The 13,635-nt window shown below is 33.3% G+C and overlaps 1 protein-coding gene across 1 annotated transcript; it reads right to left on the reverse strand.

The window, feature by feature from the left end:
* Positions 1-5,494: 5,494 nt before the first annotated feature.
* LOC108454066 (probable protein phosphatase 2C 60) lies at positions 5,495-12,744 on the reverse strand. The gene is made up of 11 exons (XM_017752375.2): positions 12,593-12,744; positions 11,754-11,873; positions 11,137-11,200; positions 9,748-9,856; positions 9,197-9,350; positions 7,885-8,010; positions 7,261-7,384; positions 7,066-7,142; positions 6,768-6,820; positions 6,096-6,150; positions 5,495-5,972 (listed from the first exon to the last, which is right to left on the reverse strand). The coding sequence occupies exons 2-11, from the start codon at positions 11,868-11,870 to the stop codon at positions 5,739-5,741; spliced, it is 1,113 nt and encodes a 370-aa protein (XP_017607864.1). The 5' UTR covers positions 11,871-11,873; positions 12,593-12,744; the 3' UTR covers positions 5,495-5,738.
* Between the last annotated feature and the right edge of the window lie 891 nt (positions 12,745-13,635).

Here is a 13,635-nt window from a genome sequence, read left to right on the forward strand (position 1 = left end):
ATTTTCAATCAAACTAAATTACATTGCAACTAAAATAGAAAATATGTTGCTGCAACATGCACAATTACTGCGGCATGCATACAAGCTGTATGCACTCAACAAAATCATCATATTGGCATGCATTTTAACAAAAACATAACAGCAACATGGTTGGCCATTTTTAACAGATATAAATGTCTTATAAATGTCTCAATGACAGCAGACGAGTATTGATCTCCAGGCATGTCATTTTTTAGGATTATGTGTTTCCTTTTGAAGAGCCTTCACAAATTCCAATTTAACTAGGCATGGTCAGTTTTGGTTTCAGTCTCTACAAGTTTTTCCTTCGATTAAGCACTCATTTGAGGTATATTCAAGTCAACGCAGCTCTCCTTCAGAGACATAAGATTCAATATTACCTTCCACTGGCAATGCTCATTATTTTAGTTCTCTTGTGAACTAATTTTTTCTCCTAACAGATCCGATACAATATCAGTTGTTCCTACCATGCCTTCCGAGACTCCCCATGAAGCAATTCAAGAGCCTTGCTGAGTATTAATTAACATTCATTCCATTATCACAAGAAACAGGAAGGAGAGTTCAAACATAACATTTATTTGACTACTAATGATCAAGCAATCCTGCATAGAAAGAGGCTGTTATGGTTGAATATAATGCCCTTATTGCTAAAGAACTCGGTCACTTGTAACTTTACCTCCTGGAAAGGAAGCAATAGGGTGTAGGTGGTTGTTCAAAGTAAAAACACAAGGTTGGTTGGCAAAAGGCATGCTCAAGTTTGAAGTTAAGATTTTTTTGAGACTTACAGTCATGTTATTAAATCTTCTACTTTTAACGTATTGATTACTTTAGCCTTGACTAACCATAGATTTTTTCTTTTATTGAAATCTAGATTAGTGGAGAAATTTTAGATAAAGTAATTGGAAATATGGGCTTTGGTTGTTCTCATCGTGTTGAACTTAGAGGTTAATTATTTTGAAGGGTTTTGGGTGGCATGGAAAAATTCAATCTCTTAGGAGGTGATTAAAACCGAAATTCAAACATGTAGCAATCTTCTTTCTTATTGTTGTTTATAGGAGTCCCTATAGATTGAAGAGGAGACTGATGTGGGAGTGTTTCCATCTGATAACAGAGAATATGTCTGACCTATGATTGATTACAAAGGATTTAAATTTTATTCTAAATAGCTTGGAAATGAAATGTGAAGTTGATAAATTTAATATTGGTCATACTCTATATCAAGATTTCTTATTTCAGCATAATTTGCAAGACATAGAGTTTGTTAGTCCAATGTTTGCATGGAACAAAGGTAATTTGGTAGAGAGATTAGATTGGGTTGTGTATAATGTTCTATGGGATGAGTTGTTTCCGAATTAAGTAGTCCATCATTTACACAAGCTTAAATCTTATCTTAGACCTTTCTCTGTTAATATAGAGAGGTAAGATCAGAATTGCTTAATAGCTCTTTTCAGTTGTTTTTGTTTAGGTTTCTTTCTCATCTACTACAACAAATTTATGTATTAGTGGCATAGGAAATAGTCACTGATAATTACATTTATGTCTTTATTTGTATTTAGTGACACAAAATTCATTGTCACACTAAAGGTTAAAAGTGATGATTTATCACTATTTGTCATATTGTTGAAAGTATGGTGACGATAATGTATACTGCCACCTTGTAATTAGTATTTGTGACAACAAACTATGTCATCATATTATATAATATTTATCACTGACCATTGGTATCATTACCAATAATGAATAACATTCAATGCATAAGTGACGGGATTGTCACGATATTAATGACATTCTATTTTGTCACAATATAATGTCATTAATGACAATAATGTAAAACGTCACCTTTTAATAAGTATTTGGTGAGAGATAATTTTGTCACCAAATTATACACTAATTTGTCATTTGATTTGTCATCAGTAAGGATATAATATTCAACTTCTAGTGACAAAATAAACTTAGTCACATAATTAATGACGGAACATATCGTCATCTAATATGCTAAAATTGTGTCATTAAAATTTTATTTCATGTTAATTTAAAACCATCAAATTGAGCCAACTGAATCTTAGCTCGATTGACATGGCTATTGTTGCCAATACAGGAAGACGTAGGTTCGAGTGCATTGAAGCGCATTATCCTTCTATTTATGGATTGGGGAGGGGCTATGGGCAGTTCCAAGCATTGTGTCAAAAAGAATAGATATGATTAAAACCTATAATAGGAATATTCAAAAAAAAAAAACTTCAATTTAATATGACATTATTATCGTCACCTAAATTGAAACAATAAAAATTTATCAACTTAGAAGTATAATAATCAAAATCAAAGTTCTATGAATTAGATGAACTTAGAGCATCCTAAATTTTACTTTCAAAAATTTCTACTGTATTATATTTTTACAAGTTGGACCGGCTTCCCATCACCTTTTCCGACTAGCCCAATTTATTGAAAACTCTCATTCCCTTGATTACTTTTCAAAAACAACTTGGTTGCTACCAAGAATTCAATAAATGGAAATCCATTACTAAACACCAAATAAATTTTCTTCCTCTATGGTCATGTTAGGTAAATAGCAATAAGAAAAGGCTAAAAATGGAAAATTATGGATATATGCTAAATTTTAAACAAAATTAGGGATTTAGGCAATTTTTGTAAAAAAAAATAGAGAAATATGCCGGCTTGGGAGAAAGAAGGCAAAAACACACCGTGTAAGAAGCGTTTTCAGGTGACGTAACATGAGGCAAGGCAAAAATGCATCCTGTAGGATGCGCCTTCAAGTGACATGGAGAAGAGGGTGAAAACGTGTCCTACAGGGTGCCTTTTTGCCCTATCTCGTGCCATTTTAATTCTGAAAGCTCAATAATCCTAAGATAAAATTTCTGAAACCTGAGAATCCTGGGATAAAATTTACTTCTCATCTTTTCGTGGCACAATTGGAATGTTTAGAAATTTTTTAGAAAAATGAATCTTGTTAGAAGCGCTTTTTTTACTTATCATGTCCAATCTTTTCCAACATTTTGAAATTATGTTTTATATTCAATAGTAAAGTTTCCTATAAAATGAAGATTGATGTGGAGAGGTTTTCATAGTTAAATTTCGAGTTGAAGATTTGTATAAGGAGAAGACTGTTGATGTTAAACATTTAAAGTTTAAAAATCAACCCAACAAAGTAAATTAGTTCAAGTAACTGTCGTTGTTTGAATTTAGTTAATGAGTACTTATTTTTCTATATAATGTTTTCATTTTAAACATGTGAAACATGGGTTTTTTACAAAGATGAGTAAACGAATTAAAGTCGTTACTTATTACAATGGTCAAATTTGTGAAACTGACATTGGGGTTGTTTTTGTAATATCCCAATCTACAGAACTGGCTTTCAACCGAAGCATAAAATTGAATAAGCTCTGGTCAAGAATTAAAAGGAAAGTCTCGACTTCAAGCTGGAGGTGAATTTCGAGCTTGAAATATAAATATCTAATGTCAATGAACCCTGTTAGATATGATACATTTGAGATCAAAGGTAACATAGAGGTCGAGGCAATGCTCAATATGCATTGCTCTAGTGAAAATGCTATACTAGAGTTATATGTCTAGTTTGTCGATATCCAGGAAGGTGGTCCGAGCTCGACAACAAATTTAATAAATTTGTTTTGGGAACAGGAAAAAGAAAGTCCAACCACATAGTTGTACAGTGGTTTCACAGCATTGTTACAAATCTCGTATCAGGAAATTTCGAAATCATCAATGGAAAAGCATTCCTTGGGTTCAACCCTCGATTTCAACTTTGGCGTACAGTCAGGATTAGTTCTTAACCTGAACTTGGAGACCTCGGCATGACATTCTGTGAGCACTTTTGATTTCAACTTTAGAACGTCAATGTTCTATGTTGGAAACACTTATTCGCGTATGCCATCAAGTTACATTGGTGGGCAATCCACAAGTAATATTGGTTTTAACATAGGGTTTACGAGAATGGATGATGTACTCCTTACAACCTGCACCGACGAAGGGACATCCTTGGACATGCAATTGGGGTTGAAAATGAAGAGGAATCTAGAACTGATGATGATCCAATTCGGGAATCTAGGCCAAATGGTTCGAAAAATTGCATTGTTTTTTGAACCAGAGGTTGTTCTTACTGAACCAGTAAGGAGTGGTTTTGATAGTGAAAGGTCCAGACAATGCTAGAGGCGTCGATCCAGATTTTACAACATATGAACCTCCACCCCGCATGCTTAATGTGGACCTTAATGCTGAAGAAAAAAAGGAAAATGGAGAAAAAATAAATAAATAAATAAAAGGAAAACACGCAAAAAAATTAAGTAGATTTCTGACTATGCAATATGTTAAAAGAAAACGGAAAAATTAATGACAGTGACCAGTTCATAATTTTTTTATTTAGAGTGAGTAAATTGAGAAAAAATTAGAATGATAAAAATAAGACAAACTCTATTTTAAAATGATCATAGATATAGTTTACCCTATTTAGTTTCTATTTCCAAGAAAGAGCTTTGAAAAGTAAAAAAGAAGTTGAATGTAATTCTTTGAATGTCCAAGTGTCATGGGCCACAGATCGAAGCCATGCCAAATAAAGGCAAAATGTCTCATGGAGATCCATTGAATAAATGGGACTCATTTGATCCACTTAAACTGGCTCCATTAATAGAACATATGAAAAAACCCTCTATTTGAAACCTTGGTAGCCCAGTTAAATACTCTAGTAAAATTAGAGTTATCATGGTAAATATTGTAAACTCTAAGTAATAAGATTGTATAGAGTTTAAATCTCTTAGAAGTCTCATATTGTAGATAAGCTTTAATCTTGATCATCGATGTAATTTAAATTAGACTATTGGATTTAAGGAGCTCAATTATAAACAAAGATATTCCCCCTCATTTGTAATCATCTCATTCATAGTCATTAAATATATTTGAGAGCCTTTACTCAAACATTTTGTGTGTATTGTTTTCTTATGATTTTTCTATTCGATTCAAGTTGCTTTGTCTTTTGTATTTACTTCGGCTTTATTTCAATACCTTGGAGAATTTCCTTTTACAAATTCTCACTTTCAAGAGATAAATTAACTTAAACAAATTTGAAGTAAAAAAATTACTAAAATTGCATGATTTGTCAAACTAAAATTCTAGTTCCATGATACAAGTTCATACTTTTAAAATAATATAAATAATATTTACTATATATGTTTCAACCGATTTACAACCGGTTGAATCAATCGGACCAAAAACCTGTGGTTAGATATGTTCAACCGTTAGTCTGGTCTTGAAAACCATCTTGAAGCATATCTATTTGTGCAATTACATATACACAAAAAGAAACGAAGCGTTACCCAATTGCACTAACTATTCGGTTATGACCTCCCAATTGAAGCTTAACTTAAATCCTACCAATTGAAGCCTTAATTGTTTGACCTCCCAACAACAGAAGAAGCTACTTAAAAAGCTAAAATGACACATGCCGTTGCTAGTATCTCATGGAAAAATAAAAATAAATGAAAAGCACAAGTTTCACACATACAAAAACCCAAGGATCCATTCGATCAAAAACCTTGCAACACTATACATGCATTCACATAAACAATCATACCACAAGAAAATCACTTCCTAAATGTGAAATCTGAGTATCATCTGCGTTTTGCTTACAAGCTTTCAAGGAAACAGCTAGCCATTTGGTCAAAACTGAAAGAAAGGCGGCTAATGCTTTCTTAAGATCCAGATTCCGATTCAGGTCCGGATCCGGATCCAGATGCACTTTTATCTGTGGTGGCTGTTTGATCTGTCAATAGTTGCTGCTCTTGTTGCTCCTCCAAAGTGCCTGAACCAACGGGCCTTTTGAACTGAACAAGGATCATTGTCATGTTATCACAGCCCTCACCACCAGCTGTTGGAGCCAAACATCTGTCGAATACTCTCTCACAGATAGCTGAGAGTTTAGTTTCCTACACAGAGACAATGAGACTGATGTTAAGCAATGTACATATCAATTCATCAGGCTTGGCAAACGGATTTTTGTATTAATGGGGCTTCAAAGTGCTTAGTGAGAGGTCTATGAAGAAACTTACAGAGCTTAACTGCTCTCGAACGTAATCCACTAGTTGTTGGCTTGACATACAATCCCTAATGAATAGAAAATGGCAAAAATATTAGGCAATCAACTTGACAAAAAGAAGTAATATCATCCAAGACACTAATGTTCACTATGATTCAGATGACTTAATTTGGATGAAAACATGCCACAAAATTGGCAAATCAGAAAGTAGCCCTCCACCACAAACTGTACAGGACATATGGTGTACTATGTCTTCTAACAATTGACAGAGAACATCATACAACAGTCAGAACACCTACATACATGAGTACACCGAGCATGCATACATACTTATATATGTATGTATGCAATCATAGTTCCCTGAAGTTAAGTTTGGTTACATGAATATGTATGCAATCATAGTTCCCTGAAGTTAAGTTTGGTTACATGAATCCCCTCCTCACCCACCACTCCAGCTTAAAGTCAGTCTGAGTCTGACAGATTGCTTGATATAAAAATCTTTTAGAAAGATTGGCAAGTAGGCATGGCATGCATGTATCCTGCATGCACCTATAGCAAATTACAAAAGATTGTTCTTAATAGTGCCCAAGTAATAACCAGATAGCGTCTAAACTTAATTTCAGAGCAGCAGGGATAAATAGATGCAAGTTTCTAGTAATAGAAACATTCCTATAAAGTAACTTACCAAATCCCATCGCAAGCTAAAACAAGAAACTCATCATCGTCGCAAAGCTCAACCTATTTCAAAGATGGCAAATGCTAAGTATAAACATAGGGTAAGGGGTGAAAACAAAAATTAGTTGGCATGATGTAGCAAAAGATTTATATATGCATATGAGGATTGCCTATTTTTTAAAATTTTGATAAAAGAGTACCAAAACAAAAGAGATAGTTCCTTTATTAAATCAATTGGTCATTATCAAATTTTATAAAATGAGTTGGAATAGTTACACAAATATTAGAGCAAACAACTACACACTTACAGCGTTTATGTCTGGATTAGCTGTTACAATCTGCTTTTCAGCTGGCAGAGTTTTATTCTGTTTGAACTCCACATCACCTGCAAGCAGAAGCCAAATATGGATCAACATGCAATTGAAATAAGATATATTCCCCCTGCTCTGCACACCTAAATCTCCAGTCAAAACCAAACATTTAAACTGGGATCTAGAAGGTACCAATAGCCCTGGCCAAGTTTAAACTTCCATTGATACGTCCCACTTGAATAAAACCACCAGCTTTCAGAATCCTATCTTTTTCCAACTCAAGCTCTGGTTTGTGATCTTTAGACAGATTATAAGCCTGTAAAAGAAATTTCTATGAAATGAATCTTGCAAATCGCACAAGTAAAACTATGCCACCTTAAAGAGGAACCTATTTGCATGTTCAAAGGAGAGAGAGGTAAAAGAAATTGAAATGGAGCAGGGATAAATCCCATAGTCTCCCTCAGTGACAAATATAGTGACTATATACTTGAAGCAAATAAAAAAAAAATGATGTGATGGGCAAATAAAAAACTATGCTTTCCACTCTCTTATCACCAATCAGATTGAAAAAGGTAATAACATCTGCAACAACCATTTCCATGCCACACTCAGAAAAACTAAAAGGGGCAGTCCTACTGATGGTATCTTATTCCTAAATTCATGACAAAATTAACTTATAACAAAATCATTAGTTGACATTCAAAGCAGACACCGCTTACGTCTCAATTTTTTGAGGCCTTCAGAAAAGGTTCTATAGAAGAAAACATAATTTTGAAATAGTGTTTTCATGGTTCAGCAGAAGAAGAAAGAATGTACCTGACCCTTTCTAGATATTACACAACGAGAATCACCAGCATTGGCAACAATGAGTTGTTTGTTTCGAATTATTGCAACACACGCTGTGCTTCCTTGAGTAGGTCCATCAAAATCTGAGTGAGGGCCCTAGTTTGCAATCAAACAAAATTTCATTTAGAACTGCACAGGTCAAACAGACATTTAATGAATCACATAAAAGCTTCTTACATATCTTATTACATAAAGAATTAAACAAATCACATTAAAGTTTGCGGCACATACGATACTTCAATTAAGCTGCATCCTTCTTTCTTCCACCATAACTTGAAGAGGTATCATCCACCACCAGTGGAGTTTTTAGATTCCACAAGTGGAGTTAACAGAGTCATACATACCCTTTAGAGTATAATTAGAAAAGCTAATTTAAAAAAGAATTACACATGTGGCTCCACTGCTAGTGTATCAAGATGAATTCCAACTTAAAAGGCAAGCTAACATATGGTTTAATAATGCATGTTTGCTACCCACCTACCTATAAAGTTCATTTTTACCAAATTTATATAATGAAGTGAATGTATGTCACGTTTTCATAGTTCTAACTACAATAATTAGTAATCATTGATTTCTAGCAGCGATACAATCCTAGGCCATTCATCAGGATATGCTCACATGAAATGTCTGAGGCAGGGGCAGTAAAGATTATTAACTATACAACCCCAAACTGTACATTGGACTGAAAAGGATATAGCAAAAGTCTCTTAATCTTAGTTAAAAAAATTGCTTTTCCTAAGTTAAAAATGGTCTCTTGATCTTGTCCCAAAAGGGATATAGCAAACTTTACTACATCCTAACTCAGTTAAAATTAGCATACTTCAGACAGTAGGTTCAATTAAGTTTATTCCGTAACATGGCATCAATTGTTAAGATTTAACGATGAAATTTATTAATATTCACAAAAGAAAAATGGTATTAAAAATATCCTTACAAACTGCAAAGACAAAAGCTTCTTTTATCAGTATTCTCATCAACTTTCTCCAGTCTACCAAATAAGCTACCGACATAATTTACTGGTAAAGAGATTTATTATGTGAGAATACACATAATGCAAAAAAAAATTAGAAAGATATGATTACCCCTTATTGATAGCATACAGATTTGTAAGCTGAAAACTTATTCTACTCCTTGGAATGAACAGCAACGAAAGAAACATTTAAAGCCATGTAGCTTAGATCTCATTGAAACATTTCCTAGTCCAACTGCTCAGCAATCAGCAAGGCAAATATAATACGAAATCGTTTCATATAACTAAAAGGAAAATATATCACCAAAATACCTCCTCAGAAGACCAATCATCAAAATGGTTGTTGGCTTCACCACTTCTAGGAGACCATATGAGCCCTTCAATAAGGCCAGAAACCTGGTCTATCTTATCTCCCAGGACCGCTAATTCTCTCCATCCCCTTTGTCCACGCATCATCTCATCCATTCTGCATGATCAATAAAACAGCAGTTGTATACGAGTATAGCAGAAGAAACAACTGGCCTACAAGCACCCTTGTTTGTGTCATATTATTTATTCAGTGAAAGGGGAATATCATCATACTCTTAAATTTCAAATGACGGAAAAAATGAAAAAAAAAAAAAAAAGGAGACAATCATGACTTAAACATCAAAGATACAGTCGCAATTGCATAAGCCAGAATCAAGCTATAAATAACTTGTCATAAAACCAATTACATTACAGTACTATAACATGCAATTGCATCAGTGTCCACTAACAAACTTTGAGTGGTAATGTGCATGAACTCCAAGCACACGGTCTATTTGACATGCCAAAGACACGCTCGTGCTTGAGCTGTTACACATCTTCAAAATATCACTAACCTCAGAAAAGATTTCTGCAGTGAAGTCCCTATATCTCCAGCTGAATATGCCTCATGCTGGAGCACCTGTTGATGAAGATACTTGGCACAAAACTTAGACACTGCTTGACCTGCAAATAAATGAACCACAGAAAATACCTAAAAGACTTGGCATACAGAATTTAATGACTAAACAATTCATTAAAGGCTTTCAAAATCATGAAAGCTGAAATTGATAAAAAGGGAATAAGAGCAAATATAACAATCATATTGCATGCAGCTGAAAATAGGTAAACTTCCTATAGAGACCAATATTTTTACCTACACAACTAATGTAAATTAAATGCTTTCTCGCTAGTTTACCAACTTGAAGCATTACAAATAATATTTAGCTGTGCATAAAATAACCTCGATATACAAAAAAAAAAAAAAAAAAGTAGATATGAACATTGCAGCGAGACATAAGCATGTCATTCACTGCAATCTCAAGTATCAGGAGAGTTTCTAGAGCTAAGAACCTCACTGAGGTTAGTGCTGAACTTGCAAACAAAAATCCCATCCTAGGAACACTTCATAATCTTTTAGCAATACGAAGTATGGCATACCAGTCTATGCAGGTCTCACCCATCCAGTAAATGCACTTGACCAACTCCAATCCCTTTACCATTTCTAATTAAAAGAATTATTGAAACACAAAACAAGTAAGTCCCAAATTGCAGCTTGCTTTCTACCCCTCAATGTTTGACGGTATGATTCAGAATTATTACGAAGATAATTGGGGTATCAGCACAATTCAAAATTTTAAAATGACTATCAGGCTCAAGTTGACACCAAACATGCCCCTCAAATAATAAAACCATTCAATTTAAAAATGATAAAAGGAAATAGTTCAATAAGTTAAGGAACTTGTTGCTAAATGGACCAAAACTGTCAACATTATCTTCTGCTTATCTGTTTGTAAATATAAACTATGTGCCAGAAACAGAAAAAAGGATTGCATCAGATTTATCCTTTGATGCAAGAAATTTAGTGATTTCTTTTCCTCCTTTATTTGAGTTGAAACTTAAAATTTGTTCCTGAATGTGCTTCTAAGCGTGCAAGATTGAAAAGAAAAAACAATACCTTCGATATATATTTAACACACTCAGATGCATCTGTCTCCAGAAGCATCATAAAACCTCAATATTTAAAGCTTCTACTCTAGTCACTTCACCAGTGACGAGACCAAAAACACATGCCAGTCAATTAAGATTTCCCAAAAGAACAAAAACCTTGATTAGAAGAATACAAATTGTACACAGCAAAGTTTAAAAATAAAATAATGAAACAAAAACTTTATATGCTTTTAATGAAAAAAGTGATGCAAGAAAAAATTAAATGAACTATGAAAATTAAAAAGTTCAATCCATACCTCCATGACCATCATAAACACCAAAAAATGACGTCATGCTGTCCAGATCTGGATAGGCTGCATGCTGTTAAAAACCACAAAAGTCTATTCATATTTAAGGTAAATAGTGTTATTCAAGGTAGATAAATAGTCCTTCAGAGAAATGGAAGAAATTCTCCAATTGACTTCGAATGCATGATTTTATCAAGGACCCCATATCCCTTAAAATTCTTACACATAACAGGTATCAAACACAGACAGACATGCATTGGGCAATTTCTCTCCAGAAAAGGCACACAGGCATGCACGCACGCATATGAACAAAAAATACGTATTCCAATAGGAGTTTCTACTTTCCTTCAATCTGTCAGATTTGGTGAGATTCAATCCTCAATCCAAGGATAAGTCTAGAGTCTGAATGGACAAACTTTTTATAGTTACATAAATCATTTCCTCCAATATGTTTGATGTTGACCATATACTAGATATTATTTATACCTAGTTAAGAAAAATATATTAAGTATATAAAAAGCATATATTACAATTAATTGCTAACTGAAGGTAAGCCCCATGACTTCAGTTAAAGATTAAAAGTCAGAGCATATTTAGCCAGACAATAAGACTAGTGAGAAACTTACAGCATCTTCCATAGTTGCACGCCATCCTTGCATGGATGACAACCCAAATCGAAGCCTGTCGTTTTCACCATCTTCCGAGAACTTTTCGGTTTTCGGGGTACTTAGGTATACACCCATTTCCTGGCAAACCAAAACAGAAACTATCAATCACATATTGTATAGTAAAATTCTACTTACATACACCCACAAAATGACAACCACATGCATATGATTGTACACAGAAATCAATTATTTTTTCCTTACGACTATTTACCCATAAAAACTTATATATCCACAAAACCTCACCACGTGGGCCAAAAACACATACACTAGATACATTGTCTGTATATAAATAAATGCTGTAAGGGATAACCATGCCAAAAATTAATTCCATTAACGAATAAATGGTAATATATTCCAGTAAATTTATACAGAACCACGTGTCATAACATATAAATAACTGTTATTAGAGATCAAATCAGATCAAAACACGGTCCGAATCAAGAACCCAATGGAAAACCAACTAGAATGATCTAATTTCTCCGTTTTGATTAAAGAGAAAGTTAATTCTAGAGAAGAAAAAAAAAGTATTCCCATAAATTATGTCTTTTTTTCCATCAATCAAATGCATTTCTTTTCATTTTCCTATGGTTCTTTCCAGGTATCAAAGGATTCATCAAAATAGTAACAACAAAACCAAGATAAAATTACGAAAGGAATAACAAAAAGAGAAGAAATTGAAATTGCGGAAGTGAGTAATGCAGATCGAATTGAATGTTTATAACTATAACAATCAATGAAATTAAATAAAAATTAGGAATAAATTAGGGTTTGAGATGTAAAAGAGGAAATGAACTCACTTTGGCAGTTTTTGAGTGTCTTTCCGTTTACCGTTTTGTTATCATTATTATCTGTTACGTCTGATTGTGTTTTTGATAAAGCCATATTTTGGAGCCAAAGGAGTCACCTGGACCAACTCAGCCCAACCCAACCGAACTCAGTAACAAAAATAAAATATTAGATCCATCTTATCTACGTGTGATTTTAGATGGATGGTGCGATATGATATGTTTAAGTTACTTTTTATTTCACGTTAAAGTATTATTATAGTATCTAATCTCACCATCAAGACTGTTTTTACACTAATCACAACTAAACGCACCGCCCATCTAAATTCACTCTAAGGCCCCTTTTGGATGGGTGTTTACTTCCAGTGTGGTGCGTTTAGCTTTTTCCTTTTTCACAAGCTACAGTATTTAATCACATAGTCACCGTTATTTTTACACTAACCGTAGCTAAACACAATGCTCATTCAAAAGGCCTAACTCTTTTTTTGTTCATTGTACCTAAAAGTGTGCATGACCCGTATCAGACTAGATTTGGTCAAATTTAAACTTAACTTAATTCAAAGCATGAGTTTAAGATTTTCTTTAAACTCGTCCATATTTGTAAATAATTAACTCAAATGCATTTTAAGCCTACTCATATCTTTTGGAAGAATTTAATAATTCGTATTTATGTCTTTTTAATTTAATATTTAGTAATTTATTTTTTATTTTAATTTTATATATAGTCATTTTAACATTTTTAATGTTTACTTTATAGTAGTATAGATTTAAATTTTTATGTTATAAATTGCATAATATAAAAATAAAAATAATATAATAGAAAGCATTACAAACTTAAAAGAAAAAAATTCATATTTTAAACGAGCCTGATTTTTTTGCCTAAACTCATTTTCTAGGCCTAATATTTTTACCTAAACCCTCCTAAATTACAAGCGAAACTATAGGTTTGGGTAGGTAGCCCTGCCCACATATAAATACATTTTTTATAATATAATATTTATAAATATTTGTCGTGATTTAATAACAAGGTTGAAGAATTTTAAGACCTTATATTC

Source organism: Gossypium arboreum, chromosome 6 (genome assembly GCF_025698485.1).
Source record: "Gossypium arboreum isolate Shixiya-1 chromosome 6, ASM2569848v2, whole genome shotgun sequence".
Taxonomy (NCBI): Eukaryota; Viridiplantae; Streptophyta; class Magnoliopsida; order Malvales; family Malvaceae; genus Gossypium; species Gossypium arboreum.

Bases quoted from the DNA above. Each gene is read 5' to 3' on its own strand.
- LOC108454066 (XM_017752375.2), bottom strand. From the start codon at position 11,870: ATGGGTGTATACCTAAGTACCCCGAAAACCGAAAAGTTCTCGGAAGAT. The intron at 9,351-9,747 runs GTTAGTGATATT...TTGATCATGCAG, and splicing joins CTGCAGAAATCTTTTCTGAG to AATGGATGAGATGATGCGTG. The intron at 5,973-6,095 runs GTAAGTTTCTTC...GTCTCTGTGTAG, and splicing joins TTCGAGAGCAGTTAAGCTCT to GAAACTAAACTCTCAGCTAT.